The sequence below is a fragment of the Syngnathus acus genome, chromosome 23 (assembly GCF_901709675.1).
Source record: "Syngnathus acus chromosome 23, fSynAcu1.2, whole genome shotgun sequence".
In the NCBI taxonomy this organism is placed as follows: Eukaryota; Metazoa; Chordata; class Actinopteri; order Syngnathiformes; family Syngnathidae; genus Syngnathus; species Syngnathus acus.
The window spans coordinates 6,608,071-6,626,385 of NC_051107.1; the positions used below are offsets into that span (position 1 = coordinate 6,608,071).

At 52.7% G+C, this 18,315-nt stretch overlaps 6 protein-coding genes across 24 annotated transcripts in view; 4 read left to right on the forward strand and 2 right to left on the reverse strand.

Moving 5' to 3' along the window:
- Positions 1 to 18,315, reverse strand: part of LOC119116923 (protein NLRC5-like) — a 138,789-nt gene that overhangs the window by 74,684 nt on the left and 45,790 nt on the right. The window lies entirely within an intron of this gene.
- Positions 60 to 1,125, forward strand: ndufa12 (NADH:ubiquinone oxidoreductase subunit A12). The gene is made up of 4 exons (XM_037242853.1): positions 60 to 210; positions 402 to 487; positions 611 to 698; positions 912 to 1,125. Exons 1-4 carry the CDS (start codon positions 122 to 124, stop codon positions 1,084 to 1,086), a joined length of 438 nt encoding a protein of 145 aa, XP_037098748.1. The 5' UTR covers positions 60 to 121; the 3' UTR covers positions 1,087 to 1,125.
- LOC119116955 (peroxisomal succinyl-coenzyme A thioesterase-like) lies at positions 3,183 to 17,108 on the forward strand. 2 transcript variants are annotated; one of them, XM_037242810.1, is made up of 12 exons: positions 3,183 to 3,391; positions 3,474 to 3,573; positions 3,636 to 3,826; positions 3,899 to 4,062; positions 4,129 to 4,248; positions 4,360 to 4,442; positions 4,517 to 4,610; positions 4,703 to 4,783; positions 4,862 to 4,994; positions 5,247 to 5,389; positions 7,495 to 7,499; positions 17,098 to 17,108. In XM_037242810.1, exons 1-10 carry the CDS (start codon positions 3,196 to 3,198, stop codon positions 5,369 to 5,371), a joined length of 1,287 nt encoding a protein of 428 aa, XP_037098705.1. In that variant the 5' UTR covers positions 3,183 to 3,195; the 3' UTR covers positions 5,372 to 5,389; positions 7,495 to 7,499; positions 17,098 to 17,108. The 2 variants fall into 2 exon arrangements, with proteins under 2 accessions (XP_037098705.1, XP_037098704.1); XM_037242809.1 differs by lacking the exons at positions 7,495 to 7,499; positions 17,098 to 17,108 and having other exon boundaries at positions 5,247 to 6,225.
- On the forward strand, positions 7,715 to 10,235 carry cd9b (CD9 molecule b). Its single transcript, XM_037242847.1, has 7 exons — positions 7,715 to 7,863; positions 8,448 to 8,550; positions 9,035 to 9,132; positions 9,269 to 9,445; positions 9,511 to 9,600; positions 9,694 to 9,777; positions 9,844 to 10,235. The coding sequence occupies exons 1-7, from the start codon at positions 7,807 to 7,809 to the stop codon at positions 9,907 to 9,909; spliced, it is 675 nt and encodes a 224-aa protein (XP_037098742.1). The 5' UTR covers positions 7,715 to 7,806; the 3' UTR covers positions 9,910 to 10,235.
- On the reverse strand, positions 10,280 to 13,186 carry cwf19l1 (CWF19 like cell cycle control factor 1). The gene is made up of 14 exons (XM_037242802.1): positions 13,006 to 13,186; positions 12,801 to 12,885; positions 12,645 to 12,729; positions 12,480 to 12,581; positions 12,195 to 12,409; positions 11,991 to 12,106; positions 11,839 to 11,923; positions 11,583 to 11,730; positions 11,375 to 11,500; positions 11,214 to 11,293; positions 10,934 to 11,143; positions 10,717 to 10,836; positions 10,544 to 10,641; positions 10,280 to 10,472 (listed from the first exon to the last, which is right to left on the reverse strand). The coding sequence occupies exons 1-14, from the start codon at positions 13,026 to 13,028 to the stop codon at positions 10,328 to 10,330; spliced, it is 1,638 nt and encodes a 545-aa protein (XP_037098697.1). The 5' UTR covers positions 13,029 to 13,186; the 3' UTR covers positions 10,280 to 10,327.
- dmtf1 (cyclin D binding myb-like transcription factor 1) lies at positions 13,491 to 18,218 on the forward strand. Of its 2 annotated transcripts, XM_037242770.1 has the most exons (17): positions 13,492 to 13,575; positions 14,425 to 14,561; positions 14,621 to 14,704; positions 14,869 to 14,957; positions 15,030 to 15,147; positions 15,211 to 15,287; positions 15,368 to 15,525; positions 15,615 to 15,647; positions 15,725 to 15,834; positions 15,938 to 16,166; positions 16,315 to 16,466; positions 16,631 to 16,795; positions 16,879 to 16,955; positions 17,021 to 17,182; positions 17,240 to 17,434; positions 17,575 to 17,668; positions 17,734 to 18,218. In XM_037242770.1, exons 2-17 carry the CDS (start codon positions 14,432 to 14,434, stop codon positions 17,766 to 17,768), a joined length of 1,908 nt encoding a protein of 635 aa, XP_037098665.1. In that variant the 5' UTR covers positions 13,492 to 13,575; positions 14,425 to 14,431; the 3' UTR covers positions 17,769 to 18,218. The 2 variants fall into 2 exon arrangements, with proteins under 2 accessions (XP_037098666.1, XP_037098665.1); XM_037242771.1 differs by lacking the exon at positions 14,621 to 14,704 and having other exon boundaries at positions 13,491 to 13,575.

Below are 18,315 nucleotides of genomic sequence, written 5' to 3' on the forward strand. Positions count from 1 at the left end.
TTAATGTGTCTAATTTTCAATCACAAATTATAGAGACCAAATGATTAGTTTTGCTTGTTGCTACCCGGACCTTTTACTACGTGGGACTATCGCTCCGTTTCCCAAATAGTTCTGTCCCAAGATGGCGCAGTACGTCAACATTGTCCGAAGGGCTTTGGGACAACTGGGAGGTCACGGCGGTGTTCGAGGGTTTCTTCTTCAACTTTTCAGGTGAGTTAAACGAATTATCCGGACGCTTTTATTTGGGACAACTGGGGACCAAATAGGATCATCAACACTGACTGGAGCCGCGCAAATGTTGCCAAGCTAAGTTAGCATGTCGCTAGCCAGCCGAGTTTGCGTTCGAATTCTTCTTCCAAAAAGTCGAATTAACGGCAACTTTGAACGTTTGTTTATGACAGGGTCAACGACGTGAAGACAGGAGCCCTCATTGGTGTCGACAAATATGGCAACAAATATTACGAGGATTCGAAGCACTACTTCTTTGGTAAGAACGCGATCATTTTATATGGAAAACGATGTTTGTTTTCAGTGTTATTTGACCCACTGGTTCTCCAAGTGGTCTCGTGAGGGCCCTGCATTAAAGCTCCCTGCCTCCAAATTCTTACAGGACGTCATCGCTGGGTGATCTACACCACTCAGATGAATGGAAAGAACACTTTGTGGGAGGTGGATGGCAGCATGGTACCTGCTGAATGGTACGTCAGTCTTTTTTCTTTTTGTCATTTAGCCACATTTTCACACATATAAAAAAAAACTCATTGGTATCTTTATAAAGAACAATCCAATTGTGATGAAATGTCTTATTCTTTCAGTTTTAAGATCTGATTTTTCTTTTCTGAAAAGCTCCAAAATTGCAATGGCGCTATCGTAGTCTTATATTGCCCCCCCCCCCCCCCCCCCCCCCCCAGGCATCGCTGGCTCCACTGCATGACAGACGACCCCCCCACCACGCACCCGCCCGAGCCTAAGAAATTCCTTGCCGAGGTGCACCAGTTCAACGTGAGCGGCACCTCGCAGCAGTACGTGCCCTACTCCACAACACGCAAGAAGATCCACGAATGGGTGCCCCCCAAAGCCCAGTGACCCAAGACCCCGCCTCAATAAAACCTTTGGCTTTCATGATTTGTCTTCCTGCTTTTTTGGACTTGTCACTAACGCAGCAGATATTGAGTTTCAAACATGATTTTTTCCTTTGAACATTTCTAAGATCTCATTACATTATTGCTCTCAGTTCCTCGCCCATGAAGGCAGCACATTTGAGAACATTTGGTAGGCGTTCTCAGTTTCAGTTCACATTTAACCATGAATTTTCCCTCATGAAGTGGCCTGGGGCATTTTTCATTTTTAGTTAAGCTTTGAACATGCTATTTCCCTAATGAAATGGCCTGTTATTAGGTACACAGGTCTGAAAATGGCGGCGCACCTAACGGAGTGTCCGAGTGACGTCACTGACCAAACAGCCAATCGGGAGGTGGAGGTGAGGGCGGGTGTGGCACTTTCAAATCAAATCATATCAGCTGATGTCAACACTGCACATAAAGAAGGAATCCCCTGCTGAATGAATGAATGAATGAAACATGTGATATCACTGATATCAGATTCCTTCTTTATGTGCAGTGTTGATATCAGCTGATATCAACATGTGCAGTGTTTGCATTACTCACTCAAAACACAGCTAGCTAGCTTGTAGTTACCGGTAGTGAAGTGGCGCGCCTACGGTAACCGAGAAAGCTCAATTCAAATAGAACCAAGCGCGTTCTTGCCTTGTAGTGAATTACTAAAACAATAATTACCCTTTGCAACTGAATGTCACTAGTCATACTTAATTGGTAACTGATTTGACTTGCCTACTCATTGACTGTACTTTTGATGGCATGTCAACGCACTTTGACGAAGAACAGGGCGTCCGTCCGTCCACAATCGAACTAGTTTTTCACTTGACGTCTAATGTTTGAGCAACATGCATGCCCTCCCTCCGGTGGCTCCAATCTCCCGATACTGTCGTCTTTCTTGCCTCAGGAGTGAACTTTGAACCTCCCGATTGTGCTCGAAGTGATATAAGATGTGAGTGAAAGTCAAAAGTGTGGCGACAAACCTGAAGGAGGCAGGAAAGCAGGCGCACAAACGAGCGCGCCGTCCACAATCTCCTCAACCGGCTGTAAGTCTGTAAGTGTGACCAGTTGAATCGGTTTTAAAGAACAACCTAGGGCATTTTGTAAAGAACAACCTAGGGCATTTTGTAAAGACCACCACCTCTCCCACCCTTTTTGGGACTGGTCTTACTTTTCTCGTGCGCTTATTATTGCACGGGGCTCTGGAGGCGCCTTATTTGTCCTCATTGACGCCCTGTACTTTTTTGTACATTTGTGTTTGAGTCATCCATGTATTTTTTGGTCTAGTTGCACGTTGAGATCATTTGTTGTTCAAGGGTATTATTCGTGTTCCTTAGTTAGATAGTCGTTGTTCACGTGAGGTCTGTGAACTCAGCGCCAACTCCGTGACGTCATCACCACGCGTCGCTCCCTGCGTCTCGTTTTGATGACCACTTGCTAACAACTTTCTGGAAATTGTTATTTTTGATAACTGCAGCGAGATGATGACGCAAGTATTTTAAGCAACTGGTAATAACCTCTAGCCAAAATGCTGTCTTTACAGCAACTGTATAAACGCGATCTTTACGGCCATTAGTGAGAGAAAATGCGAAATGAACTAGAATGTAAGTGAGTTCGAGTGGAAAGAGGGAATATTGCAACCAAGTGTGTGTGTGTGTGTGTGAGACTGTGTTAGACATGCTATGTTTTGTTTTGGATAGGAAAAGTAGGCTTTTACCCGTTCTTCAGGAGGGAAGACCAAACAAACCGACGCTAGCATCCGTACATGAAGGCAACACTAAGAAAACGTAACAGTTCAATGTATACGATTTCAAAATAGAATGTGACACTAGTCTAGAATGTTTACAGTATGACCCAATGACACTTAAAGGCCGTTAAACAGTTGTGAAGAACGACCTAGAGGAATGTTGTGGTCGACTTTGTGCTTGCAGCAAGACGATGCGGGAAGTCTGGGAACGTGTAACTTTGATTTGATCAATTTCCAATTTTGTTTCAGACTTGTTTTTCTTTTTCACTGTGTTTCTTTAGTGTCATCCTCAAAAGTACCGAACGCTTCTCCCTTTGCAGACGATTGTCCGCCATGTCCCACGCCGCCCCGCCACCCATTCTGTTGGTGGCGCCCAGGCGGGCCCTAGTGGATGAGGTGATCAGGGTGCGGGTGGACAATCTGCCCCCCGGCGCTCCGGTGACCCTGCGCTGCCTGCACCAGTCGGAAGACAAAGACTACTGGGAGGCTTACGGGCACTACGTGAGCGACGCCACGGGATCCGTGTCTGGTAACCAAAACGTGGCCAAAGGCCCAAAGCATCCCGCTTGGCAACTCTGCAATCAAACTCGTGCTGACTTTTGTTCCTCCAGTTGCAGACGACGTGAGCTTAGGCGGAACTTACAGAGGAACAGAAGTTACGGGTCTGCTGTGGAGCATGCGGCCCGTTCCTGGGAGCCGCACGGGCCTCAGGTGAATAAAACATTGGCGGAAACGTGCCGCCGTGCGCTCGCTGATATTTTGCTGCCCGCCAGGCTGCGGAAGCGCAACGTGTGCACCCCCATGGCCTTCACCATCTCCGTGTACGACGGCCACGTGGACCGCGACTTTGGAGACCGACGCCCCCTGGCCGAGGATCTGATGGAGAGGTGGTACATGGCACCGGGCGTCAGCAGGGTGGAGGTCAAGGAAGGGGGCGTACGAGGGACCCTCTTCATCCCGCCAGGTTAGCTCACTTTCATTTGCGGGGACACCGGGACGGGTGGCGGGAAGCTGAGCGCCGTGCCGCTTGCTTCAGGTCCAGGACCTTTCCCGGGGCTGCTGGACATGTGGGGAGGCGGCGGGGGCCTGCTGGAGTATCGCTCGGCCTTGCTGGCGTCGCACGGCTACGTCTCGTTTGCGCTGGAGTATTTTGCGCCCGGCGAGTTGGCGAGCGCCGATCTGGAGTTCAAATACTTTGAGGTGAGAACGTGCTCTCCCCTTTCCCACCGCACGCACGCTGTGCTTGAAATCTTTCTTGTCTGTCAGACGGCCTTTGAGCTGGTTCGGCGCCATCCGGCCGTCATTCCCCGCAAAGTGGGAATATTTGGCCTTTCCCTGGGCGCCTTGGTGGCCGTCAATATGGCGGCCGAGAGCACCGTCGTCAAGGTGAGTGCAAGCGGCCATTTTGTTGTTGCCCGGCAAGCGGGCGGGCGCTCGCTCGCTCGCTCGCTCCGTTTTTTTTGTCTCCACGTGCTGTCCCGTTTTGACATCTTGCAGCCCGCCTGCTGCGTTTGCATCAGCGGCAGCCATTATTTCCCGCGCAAGACGCACCTCAGCAAAGTCCACCAGCCAATAGCCCCGTAGGTTGCCCGTGCCGCCGCAGCCGCACACATTCCAACGCGTCTGAACTTTTGATTGGTTACCGTGGCGACAGGGCCTCTCGCAAGGGGCGGATGGATGAGGAGCAGAATCTCATCTGGCGAGACATCTCCCTGCCCATCTCCAGCGACCTGTCCCGCAAAACCGACGCAAGTTCCCCGACCCACCCAACTTCCTGTCGAAAGATAAGCACCCTCTGCTGGACAACAGATGGAGTAACCTTTGTCATTCTGTTTGTCAGGTGAGGAGAATAAACTGTCCCGTCTTGCTGGTCATCGGCCAGGACGACCAGAATCATCCGGCTGCAGAGTATGCAGAGGATGTGAGTGCACGCACAAACACACACACACACACACACACGCACTTTTCAAGGCATCATGACCTTTGGCGCACACGTCAGATGGCGCAGATGATGCGCTCGGTCGGGAAGGCACACCTGCTGACCCGTCTGGAGTACCCCGACACGGGACACCTGATCGAGCCACCCTACTCGCCTCACTTCCGAGCCACCAACTTCATGTGGAAGGGCAAAGGTGGGTAGGCGGGACCGGCCGGGCTCTTCCGGATCCTCCCATTTCTCGCGATGCCGAGCCGTAGTGTTTTTACACCAAGGGGCATTCCTCTGAGAAAGTAATTGACTTCAAACGTCTTGCTCATCAAAAGCTCAAGGGCTGCGCAAAGCGGGCGCACTCGAAGACAAAATACTTTCGGACCGTGTCTCAAAATGAAGCCGTTGCAATATTACGCGCTGCGCTTAAATATTAAACAATCGACTGCCCGTGCAGTCACCCTGCTGTGGGGCGGCCGGAGCAAAGCCCACTCGGACGCCCAGGAGGACTCGTGGAACAAGATGTTGGCATTTCTACGGCGACATCTCTACTCGCAGCAGGTTCCCGAAGCCAGGATGTGAATGGCCACAAGGGGGCGCCAACCCCAAAATATCAGACGCTCAACCTGGACATGCCCTCAGCGCAGCGGAAAAGTCATTTTGTTTCACGGCAACTTTTAAGCATTAAACGGTTCAGAATTGCCACACCCACCCTGGCAGCAAAGCCCACCTTTTATTTCAAGTCAAGCGCCACGACTCACTTGAACCGTGTTGCTTGACAACAAAATACCATATGAATACTTTGAAAGCTTTTAACGCAAAACAAGAAGTTGCAAAACACACAAATGTGGCCCTTCGGCATCCCCATCATTCTCGGAGACGCTCGCATTCAAATCTAGACAAGTCCTTCTCCCGTCAGTGTTGCACTTGCAAGTTGCTGTGGCGGAAGAAACACGCTTCCTTTTTGGGGTTTGCCTGCATAAATTGTTGCATTGTGATCCAATTTTTAGATGAGCTCCGCCTGCTTTTTTTTTTTTTTTGCCACAAAACGTATTTCTGGTACGGACAACATTTGCTGGTGTGCACAATATAAAAAGTGGCAATATTATCAGACAAACTAATGTGCTTCACTTCTGCTCCAATCGTTGTTTTTTGTAATACTGATTGAATTGTTGCAGTTTGAGGAGTCACCGCTAGAGGGAGACTAAGTGACGTGCTCGACTTTCTAATAATGTATCAGTTGAGCAATAACACAGGGACGTTGTTGTGTTGCTCTTGCACATTTGCGTCGTCCGCATGAACGCAGAAACGCGCCGAAAATGTCCTCTCGCCCCCGCCGGAGAGTGAGAAGAGCTGTGAAGGGAAGCATTGTGAGCATATGAAGGCTGACTTGTTTTGGGCAGGAGAAGAAAAAAAAAAAAAAAAGGAAACGCGCAGTCGCACACTCGCACAACATGAAGGTTGTTTGTCCACGGGGACACTCGCTCTTTTGTGCGACCACACGCACACAAAATCTTTCAGGTGTTCCAAGAACAACACAATGACTCGAACTATTCAAGTGCAATGTGGATGACTTATTCGCACATGGTTCGATGACAAATGCCCATCACTATTTGTCGAGAAGAATGGCTTCAAAAATAAATCACCACAAAGCTGCATGACTTCCTAGCAAAATAATATTTTGTATTTTTTTCACGAGATGCGCTGCTATTTGTATACTGTGGATAATTATTCACCGGACTTTCTATTTTCTCTTTGGGCAGGTTTATTTGTTGGTATTTGTTTGTTGTCGGCTTTTTCGGGCTGCAACGCCCCAGCTGCGGTTGAGCGCTTCCGAAGAGAGCCGAAGAAAGCCGAGCGTCTCCGAGCCCGAGGCACGCCCAGCGAGATGCTGTCAGCGGTCGTCAGTCTGTGCGTCCGTCCGTCCGTCCGTCCTTCACTTTGTCAGCTGAGCAGGAGCAAGAAGGAGCAAATTAAGATGACGGCTCTGAGCAGTTGGGAGCTTTGCGTCAAGTACGCCCTCTTCGTCTTCAACTTTATCTTCTGGGTGAGTGGAAACCTTTGCTTTCATCGTTCAGCTCAAAAGTTCACAATTCAAAGACATCAATCAAATATCATGGCTCAATTACTCAATGTTGATATCGTGCATGTGCAATCTTGTACTTATTTGGCACAAGTTGTCTTTGGAGTGCCGAAGATTGCCTTTTTAATTTTTATTGACACTCTTAAAAGATGTTCCGCAACTTATTTTTGTCGTCAACAGTCAGCCCGACGTCGGCACATCAGCTCTCGGATGATTAGTGTGTAATTGCAATTCGTGTCCACGGAAGGGCGCCATTGCTATTCGGCTGTCATCAAGTTGTATTTATTCACTGGGCGTTGCTGCGTTCTGCTTTTGGAATGCCTGCCCTATGATGAGCAAAAGTCAAGACAGAATCATCCAATATATGATGTCAACGTTACTTGCTAACACTTTGTTACATTTGTTCGTTTGACCAAGTTTTTACATGTTGCTTTCCGACACGTAAAGCAACTGATACAAATTGTTATCAGTTGACTGGCCGGTTGTTTGGCAACAGACAAAACAGCAGCACATTTGTGTGGCTGAGTCAAAAGCCTTGAGCCGAAGGACAGACGTGGGAGGACTCTTTTTTTCTTTTCTTTTTTTTTTAATGTGGGGACATTTTGGGGGAGAAACAAAGCTGCTATTGTCACTGTGACCGCGAAAGGTCCACGCACGCACGCACGCACGCACGCCCTCCCTCATCTAAATGTGGCGCAATGTAAATCATATCCAAATATTTACGCGCGCGCATGAAGGGTGCTGATTGGCGTCACCTGGCGCCCCAGGGCAAACCCCGCCCACCCTCTCAGCTCCCAGGTGAGCAAGAGCAGGGCGCGGCTCTCATAGAAACTCAACTCCTCTTCCTCCTCCTCCTCCTCTCGGTCCCGTCAGAAGTGTTTGAGCGTTTCCGCTTTTGGATTAGTTTGCCGCCTCGAACGTGACCAAAGTCATCATGGGCTTTCTGCAGTGCATCAAGTACCTGGTGTTTATCTTCAACTTCCTCTTTTGGGTACGTCAACTTTTGGGAAATGAGCCGAATGCTTGTGCGCGTCACAGTCCGATGGCTGCGTGCGTCTTTGTATGGCGGCATGTCAGGAACGGCCTGGCTCCTCACATTCCGCTTGCGCGGCCTGCCTCCTCACATTCCGCTTGCGCGTTTGCCGTGACCACGGGCCTCCCTCACCTTTCGTCTGTTGCCTTCAAATGGCGGCTCTTGGCTTCAGAACGAGGACACGCTCGTCCACTAAATGACAGAAGCTCCTTCGTAAATTGAAGCAAGCTCATGACTTGGCTACTTTGACTTCTAAGTTGAATGGAACATTCCACACGTCTGAAATCTTTTGCAATTTCCTCTGGACGTGCGTGGAATAACTGCTCCGAGGCGCAATGAGGGTGTCGTCCTGGTGACTCGTATCCCTCGAGCCCCGTCGTCATCGCGGAGGAGACGTCGACGATGCCTTTTGGTTTCTGGGGAGGGAGACGTTGACTCATTGTGATGACAAACGGCACAACAGGCCACGTGAAAAATGACAATCTGGCGCTTTTTGCCTCGCTCCTTTTGTTGCCCTCATTGGTGTCCTCCTTGTTCCGCAGTTGGCCGGCACGGGCGTGTTGGCGGTGGGACTATGGCTGCGCTTCGACACCAGGACGTCGGGCCTTTTTGAGGGCGAGGACTCGCCCTCCGTCTTCTTCACCGGTAAAAGTTGCCAAGAAGCAGGAAGGCTCCTTCCTGCCTCTGAGTCTCGATCCTCCACGTTAAGCATTCACACGCTTTGATTCCTGTTAAAAAAAGAAACGAATTGAGCGCGGTCACAGGAGGACAAGATGAGCGTTGACAAGTGAGGAGTTGCATGGCGCGCCCTCATGGCTCCCCGCCTGGCGGCCAAACAGCGGGCTCTTTGTTCCTGGCCAGGAATGCGCCTTTTGTGGAGGCTCCTCCGTGGCGGGAGGGGCGGCGACCGAGGTCACCCTGCTCGGCCCGTTGGCGCTCGTCAACACGCCGCGCTAAATTCACCTGCTGGCCGGGCCTTGGAAAAATAAAAAAAACAAGTCTTTAGTTCAATACCTTTTGTTGATCGTTTTCACCATGGCACCAAGATGCCACAAGGGGGCGACAAATCATTAAAGCGCCTCCACTCATGCCAACACGGTTGACTTGCGTGTGCGTGTTGTGCCGACAGGCGTGTACATCCTGATCGCGGCTGGCGCGCTGATGATGGTGGTCGGCTTCCTGGGCTGCTGCGGTGCCATCAAGGAGTCGCCATGCATGCTGGGATTGGTGAGTTTTTCTTTTGCTGGCGAGTCAAAATGTAGTGGCTACTACCAAGTATGTGGGGGGGTGGGGGGTTTGTTAAAAACACTTTTTACCTGGCTCTGCTTTCATGTCCTGCAAAATTGTGCTTTTTTTTGGGCAGTTCTTTATGTTCCTGCTGCTGATTTTTGCGGCGGAGGTGGCGGCGGGCATCTGGGGCCTGTCCAACACGGGGCGGGTGGTGGAGGAGGTGACCGAGTTCTACAAGCAGACCTACAACAATTACAAGGACACCCGACAGGAGGCGCTCAAGGAGACGCTGCGCCTCATCCACTTTGGGGTAAGAAGATCAAGGCGTGGCCGTCCAGGAAACTGGACTTAACGGCGGCTATTTGCCATCCTCAGCTGAACTGCTGCGGGCCCACCGGCACGGTCATCGACGCCGCCAAGGACATCTGCCCCAAGAAGGAGGGGCTGGAGGTGCTCATCACCACGGTAACCGCAACCCTGCCGTATTAACGCCACTGCTTGACTGACTGACTGACTGACTGAGGGTTTTTTTTTCTTCTTCAAATGCGCACTTGTCAGAGCTGCCCGGCCGCCATCGAGGAGGTCTTCAACAACAAGCTGCACATCATAGGCGGTGTGGGCATCGGCATCGGCGTCATCATGGTGAGAAGACGCACAAACGCAGGCATCGGCTCGGCCCGCTCACTCACCTGGGCCCTTTGTTTTCAGATCTTTGGCATGATCTTCAGCATGATGCTCTGCTGTGCCATCAAGAGATCCAGAGACTTTGTTTAGGCCCGCCCTCTCATACCCCCCTTTCCTCCTCCAGTTTAGTAACCAAGGCTATTTTTAACTCGCCGCTCGGGGACGCACGCAGGACGGCCATCTCGGACGCGTGAACGCGCGGCGACCCGAGCGGGTGAACGTTCAGGTCACACTTTTCGACTACCGCGTTGCGCCCAGCGCCCAAAAAAACCTTTTCAGTTTGCTCGCTTTCCTGACGGGCGTTTACGGTCAAACATGCTAACATTTAGCCTGTTTAAATTTTATTGTGACTAACTTTTTATGTTAATGTTAACTTTTTGTGTTGAACATTTTACATTCAATAAAAGAAGTGAAAAGAGGTCATGGAACAGGTTGCTGTCAGCACCAAACCAAACTCAAGTATTGAAAATGTGACTTTATTTACACTTTTTGGAAAAAGCAAAAAGCTTTAATCTTCCCAGGCAAAGTCGAACGGTTGGAAGGCGTCTCTGAGCTGCGCGCACGCCGCCTCCTCCTCCGCTCGGCTCTGTTTGCACTCCTTCCAGTCGGCTCGCGTGGGAATGTTGAGCAGCGCCTCGCTGGCCAGAACCTCCCTGCAGACGAACCGGCCGGGTCAAGCGGACGTGGCGCAGAAAGCGAGCGGCCACAAGGTGGCGCTCCTCACCTTCCAAACTGTAGCGGGAAATTCCTCCGGATACGGTAGAAGAGCTTATCCCCAGCGTCGAGCTCCACGTAGAAGTATGGCGTGCCGGGCGGGGCAATCTGCGTGCACGGGTGGGGGCGTGGCTTTGAGTCAGAGGGGGGGGGGGGGGGGGGGGGGATGACGGTGCAGATTACCTGCTTGAGATCGCTGTGTTGCGGAATCTCCATCAGCTCCATCTGCTGCTCCTGAGCCTGCAGCACAAAAGCCTCCTTGATGTCGTCGGTGGTGCAGCGCTCCAGCGGCACCGGCACCACCTGAGCCCACAAAAAAACAGATCAAACGTTGAGCCGGTCGCCGACCGAGCCAACGTGGTGGAAAGGAGTGGCTCCTCTCCTCTCCTCTGTGCACTACCTGAAGCTGCAGGTGCTGGCTCCTGTAGTTCCTCTCAAAGAGGACACAGCGCTGGCCGCGGCTCTTATAGAAGCTCCTGAGCGCCTCCTTGTACTTGTCCATCTCCTGCAGCACCTCGGAGGCCAGCTCCACTGTGGACTGGTAGTGTCCGATGGGCAGGATGAGCACGTGCCCTGTGTTCAGCCCGCCTTTGGCCAGCGCCAGGTAGCACTGCGGCATCAAGTGGCGTTAAGACCCCGGGTCGGCCGCGAGAGCCAACCGCCCCCCACGGGGGACTCACGTGTGTCCCGATGCTGACCACCAGATGTTTCTCCACCTGAGGACTCGCCAGGCAGAACCAGCACTCGCCGGGGGGGAGAGCTGCACAAAAGCGTTAGGGCCACTTGACGCCGGCCGGCTTGCTACTTTTTGGGGCGAGTTGAACGATCCGCTGTGACCTACGCTGCTTGCGAGGTTGCTTGCGTGCTGACCAGTCGCCCTCTAGTGGCCTCTTCCTGCCACCACGGCCGCGAGCGCCGCCCCCGGCACCCCCGCTGAGGTCAAAGAAGAACTGGGTGCTCGGCGCCTGGACAGCAGACAAGCGGACAAGTCCCGTTGACGCGGCCCGGTTCGACCGGCCGGCCGGCAGCGTGACGCGGTGGCGCTCGCACCTCCTCTGTGATGCCCAAGCTGCTCTTCAGCGTCTCCTTGTCTTTGGTGAGCCGCCTGTACGGGTTCTCTGTCACGTCCGGCGGCTGCTTGACCAGCTCTGACGGAGCCATCGTCTTCATGGGGATGATGTTGAAGGCGTACAGGTACTGTGCCGACACGAAACCCATTTTGGACACATTTCAACATGAGCTGAAAACATTCCAATAATGACAGCAAATTCAAATGAGCTTAGCAGGGCTAAAGCCTCCTCACACCTTCTTCTTGGCAATGTTGTTGACTGTCGCCAAGGCGATGAAGCGAGTGACGTGCTGAGCTGTTTCCTGCAGGACCACGTGATTCCTGAAGAGGGGGACAGAATGAAGATCATCAGTAAGAGGAACCATCACGTTTTTGAGCTCGACCTCACCTGTATGGTAACCTTTCATAGTGAGCGCCTTCTAGTGCCGCAAAATGGTATCTCGGCTTCAGTTTGTCAGCCAGGTCTGCGATGGAGTTGCTTCCGCAGGATTTTGTGTTGACTTCCTGTTTCATGAGCAGGTGGAAAAAGCCAAAGGAATTTTTTTCATAAGCGACCCTAAAGAGGAAAATGAATGTGCTTGTGACTGATTACCGGGTTGTTTGCATAGTGCCACACCCCCCTGGGCCACTGCGAGGTCAGCAGGATGTCGACGCCTCGGAAATGGCCGCCGGCAGACAGCGGGTCCAGCAGGGCCGTCAGATCTTTTGGAGTGAAGCAGTGAGCTGGCGCCGGTTCCTGCGGAGCCTCGCGCCCGCTGACGTAGGCGATCTGCAGGCCCGACACCCCAGTGAACACTCCCCGGCGACCTGGAGCACAGGGTTGTGTTTGTCGGAGCCCAGACCCAAAGCCGGAGTACGACAGGACATTATTTCTGACCCAAATATGTAATGTTATCAGCCAGCTCGCAACCGTCTGCACTGGGGAACCTCTTGGCCGTTTCCTGGCTTCCTGCTCCCAGGACGTACGTGTGGATGGGAGCTGAGGGAGCACAACGGTTGACCTGAAATACATTCACGACAAGTGCAAGTGTGCTGCTTGTACCTTTCTTTGCTCCAGTTTTGTACTGCTGCCACTCCTCCTCGGCTTCCGGGGTCGATGCAAAGAATTCCCCAACGCACAGAAGTAACTGCAACAAAACAAGCGCACACTTCAAATGCTGTGTTGAGATCCGGACTGTGCGGTGCGCCTCCAGCTCACGTCAAACTGTCCAGTCTTCTTCTGGATGCTTTGCACTCTGCTGAAGAGAGCTCCGAGCTTGCCTTCGACGTCCCCGCACACTAAGCTGCAAAACAAAAACAGCTTGAAGAGCGTGCTGTAGGCCAACGGCCGATCGTTCAATAAATAACCAAGTTAAGTGCGAGCTCATATTATATCGCTTGCATTTGTTGGTGCTGCGACTTACATTTTCAACGCTTTTTCTTCCATTTCCTAGTCGGTTGGAAGAAAAGTGCACAATTAGATTTCTGTAACTTGAACGTTCCGTACGTCTTTGGATTCCGCTGCAAACAACGACGGAACCATACAAGATTAAATCACAAAGGTGTTAGTAAATCTACCCCGCTAAAATCAAAGACATACATTAATTATAAAACACTATAAACAAATATTGACATTGATTTTTTTTTTAAATTCGTATAAATGCGAGAGAAACTCTTGTTTGCAGGGGAGTACATTTTCGTGCGGACTACTTGGTTGCCATGTCTCACGAATACGCTCAAAAATACCGTCTTTCGTAAGTGAACAGTTTAAGCGTATCTTGTATTGGGATTTGTATTCACTGTCATTAAAACACCCCCGTAATAATTTAATCGTATTTGTAGCAATTAACAGTAATTGGTCATTTGCGGGGTTCGCTATAAATAGACGTGTATCCGAGCTAAATGGCAACCCGTTGGCCCCCATCTTGACGTCGTGCATCCTGGCACTTATCTTCATCCTGGTAACTAGCAAGTTCCCGGACCAAAAACAGGAAGTAAGTAACTCATTCGAAAGGCAAAAATGACTTTCTCGTCCCCGCGCGAAAGCATGAGTAGCCTCGGAGGAGTTCCACGCCACACAAAAAGAAACACAACCTGGAAAATAGATAGCTCGGTTCACGCGAGACGCCATGAACGGCTCCCTGTTCAATAAAATGGCGCTGTAGCTTTTTCCTCTTTTGGTGGACCGGGCGAGCCTAGTGAATGCTAACGATTTTCATCGGAAATGTGTCTTGTTTTGTCTTTTTTTCTTCTTCTTCTTCTTACTTTGAAGACGACAGCTCCACCAGTACCTACCTTTTAGCGTCAGCAACAATTTTGCATACTGTGCATTTGTAGCAAGTTCTGTGCAGTCGTTGTGTGCGTCTCATGCTAAACACAAAAGACAACATGATCAAGTCAAACGTGTGCACATATGCAGTACACAAAGTGATGAATAAAAACCATTGGCCACTTTGTGGCATGTAAAAGAGTCATTTCCATTTGTTTGGCGTCGTTTTCCCCCAACTAAAGTTAGTTTCAGGCGTAAACAGCAGAGGGCGCCATTGACCCGTTACGCGAACCGAGTAGTAAAAAGGACTCCACTCACGCTTTAAACACAATGAACTCCTCCAAAATCTCTCAAACTTTCTGAAAGACACTTTAAAGTATTCCAAAGAGTTGTTATTGATATATTTCAATACAAATTAAACAATCACACATACTGTTATTGAATTAGGACAAAGCTGTTCAATAAATGGATCAATATTGAAACATTTTAAAAACTTTTTTTAAGGGTTTGCTGTAAAGTTATTTAAAGGTCTCGTCTCGCACGCGTGTTAATGTGACATTTTGGTCGGTCACAGGCGAGCGATGAGCGCGGCGGCGGCGGCGGCGGCGGCAGCAGAGGAGCAGCATGGCGCCGCGCCGATGGAGACGCTCAAGTCGCTGACGCTGACGCAGGACAGCGACGGCAGCATCATCCTGCACTGCCCCGCCGACGGTACGTCGCCGTCCGCATTCTCATCCTCAGCTTCACGACGCGTGGCTTGTCGTGCGCAGATGACGAGGGCGAGCCCCGGGAAAAGAAAGCGCGCCCATCGGCCCAAGACTCGGACGCGTCCTTCTCGCTCATCGCCGTGCCGGGTGAGTGAGGCGCTCAGCCGAAGCCAGTGAGGATGTCGCACGTGTGCTGCAGACAAGCATTCTTTTCATCATTGTTCAATCTGATGATCATTTTTGAAGCAATGAAATGGATGGAAAATATTCTTTACCTGCTAACGTGACGCGATGCCTTTGTCTCACTTCAGTGGCTGACAGCCGCAAGAGCTTCGAGGTCACCGTGACGACGGCGGCGGCGAATGACACTGGCGCTCGAGAGGGTGCGGCTCCCGTTCAGGTCGGTGGAAGGTCGTGCGACTCGCAGACCCGACCGAGGCCGCGACCGACTCACAGCGGTGTTCTCGCAAAGGTCCTGTGCGACAGCGATGATGTCGCCGCCGCGCCGCCCGATGGGAAGGCTGAAGTGTCTGCCGTCAGTCAGGCCTGGTTCACCACCAAAGAGGACAAAGACACGCTCACCAACAAAGGTACAAAATGGCACTTTGACAGCAACAGGGTGGCAAATCACTACTTTTCGTCGTCGCTTCCAGGTCACAAGTGGAAGCAAGGCATGTGGTCCAAAGAGGAGATTGACCTTCTCATCAGCAACATCGAGCAATACGTTAAGGTTGCCTTCTGCGTTCGCCGCCGCGTTTCCGGCGCGTGGCCTCACGCCCGTTCATCTTTGCGTGTGCGCGCGCGCCTCAGGGCCGAGGCATCGACGACCCGGCCGAGATCATCTTCGACATGTCCAAAGAAGAGCGCAAAGACTTTTACCGCTCGGTGGCACTGGGCCTCAACAGGCCGCTCTTTGCCGTCTACAGACGAGTCCTGCGCATGTACGACAACCGCAACCACGTCGGCAGGTGAGACCAGCGCGGCCGTCGTGAGGAAGGCGCGCGCCAACGTCACGCCTCTGCCGTCCGTCCGTCCGTGTGTGTGTGTGTGTGGTCAGGTACACGCCAGGAGAGATTGAGAAGCTAAAAGGGTGAGTAGTCGTCATCTTCATCCCTGAAAGCTTTTCGGTTGTGTTTTTGGTCCCCCTTGAACCTGTGAAATGTTCAGGCTGCGGGATCGCCACGGCAACGACTGGGCCACCATCGGCGCGGCGCTGGGCCGCAGCGCCTCGTCCGTCAAGGACCGCTGTCGGCTGCTGAAGGACACCTGCAACACGGGTGCGCCGCCGCCGCCGCAAAAGGCCTGCCGGGGCCTTTTGTCGGGTTCCGGCCCGTCCGCTCGGAGCCTCCACGACGCGGCGCTAGTAAGTTGTTTGCGTAGGCAAGTGGAGCGAGGAGGAGGAGCGCCGCCTGGCTCAGGTGGTGTACGAGATGGCGGCCAGCGCTCCGGGCTCGGCGGTGACGGGGGGCGTGTCCTGGGCCTCGGTGGCGGCCCGGGTGGGCACGCGCTCGGAGAAGCAGTGTCGCTCCAAGTGGCTCAACTACCTCAACTGGAAGCACAGCGGCGGCACCGAATGGACCAAAGACGACGACCTCGGCCTCACGCGCAGGTACATTTGCACACTAGTTTGGAATGACGCCAAGAGTGGCTTTGCTTCCATCGTGTGGCCACCAGGGGGAAGTAGAACACAAGTACAGCTCTTCATTGAAGCGGTCCTTGCCGTGGACCCGAGTGAGGTGCTTTGTTGCGTGTGGCAGGATTTTGGAGCTGGAGGTGGCGGATGAGAATGAGATCAAGTGGGAGGAGCTGGCGGGCGGCTGGAGCAGCGTGCGTTCGCCCCAGTGGCTGCGCTCCAAGTGGTGGAGCATCAAGAGACAGGTCGCCAACCACAAGGAGATCCCATTCCCGGGTGCGCCACTCTTGCAAGCCTCCTCGAGCCAGAGAGAACTGTCATCAGCTATGTGGGGGGGGGGGGGGGGGGGAGTTCTAATCAACGACATAGTACTCTTTATTAAAAAGCTTGTCTCGTGATGACAGAGTTGGGATGACCCGACTCTCTAATCTCATTTGCAGTCTTGTTGAAGGCCCTCCACGAGTTGATGTCGTCCTCGCAGTCGGCGGGCGGATCGAGCTCCGCCGCCCCCTCGCTCCAGGCGCGCCTGGGCCGCTCGGAGGAAAGCGGCGCCATGGCGGCGCTGCAGATTCCCCTGCAGATCCCGCTGCAGATGGCACACTTGGGTGAGACCCGACGGCGCCGCCGCCGCCCTTGCAGCCCGCTGGCTGAGCTCCGACCGTTCAGTCGCTTGCCTCGAACTCCTCAGACTCAGCGGTCGGCGTCGGCGAGGGAGAGACCATCACGCTCAACGGCGGGACGCTGCAGGCCTTTGAGATTCTTCCGGTAAGTGAAGGTTCAACTTTTTGGGGTTCTTTTCTGCGCATCTCATGATGTTCTTTGTCCGTCAGTCGTTTCAGCTGCAGCCCACCGGCACGCCGGGCACGTACTTCCTGCAGAGCGCCTCCAACCAGGGCCTGCCCCTCAGCCTGGCCAACAACAGCACGCTCACCTTGACCGCCGGCTCCTCCTCCTCGGCGGCGCACGAGCACATCATCCTGCACGGCCTGGCGGTGCGTCCCAATGTCAACCTTGCGCGCGGCTCGCGTTGTAAGCACTGGCTTTTGTAGACCGACGGCCTGTGCGCCGGCGACGGCGTCATCATCCAGACGGTGGCGGCGGACGCCGCCGCCTCGGACGAGCTGCCGGTGGAGACGGAGGGACGGCGGCAGGACGAGCATCTCGACGCTTCTGCTCTCCTGGGAAATTTGGAAAAAGCGGCAACCAAGAGGGAGGAGCCAATGACGGACAGCTTCACTGACAAGGTGCCCGACGTGATCTCGCTGTACTACTTACCTATTGAGATTGTGTTTGGGCGGGCGCCATCTTGTCATTTTAGAGCGTTTCGAAAAAAGACGATGCTCAAATATTGCTGTCATTGGCCTTATCACGTGTTGTTGATTAGCCATTGACTCCGCCCCCGACCGACGCCGCCGTGTTGACCCCGGGCGGCGCCGTCCTGATCGTGTCCCCACCCGACATCAGCGGCACGCTGACAGGTGAGGCCCGTCGCGTGACGTGACGTGGACGGACCTCAATGCCCGTCGCCACCTTTTGTCCCCAGATCCCATCTTGGAGAACCAGGACGGTTGCGATTAGGACCGTGACGTCGAGCTGGAGCCGCCGGGCTTTTGAGACATGAGCACGCTTTCGAGTTAAGTGCCATTTTTTTACGACTGCATTTCTGCCTCGTGATGAGATGAAGAAGAAACGCAGACTCTCGGCTTCAGGTTACTTGTATTTATTGTGTCAAATATTCAATAAAAACAACAGAAAAACATGGCTTTGACAATCTTAAAGTCGCGGTGAGCTCCAACTTAAAGTCGCTTGTTTGCCCACGTGGGAACGAGGAAAGCGTTAAAAGTGTCACGTGTAAGAAAATCCTCTGTGGTGTTTTGGTGGGAGCAGGCGAAGCAGAGCAGGGGGCGTTTGCTCCTTTGCGCTCAGAAGTGCCGAGGTCGGCGTCTCGTCTTCCTTCTTGCGAGCAATTAGTGCAAACGCGTCGTCGGCCTGCTACGCGACGTGCGGAAAACCTGACGTTTGGCGTACAAAAGAAAATCATGGCTGGTGCCCACCCGCCGCGTGCTTCGCTTTGGAAATTGATTGGGAGCCATCGCAAAGTCTGTGCACGAGTCGATGCTTTGTC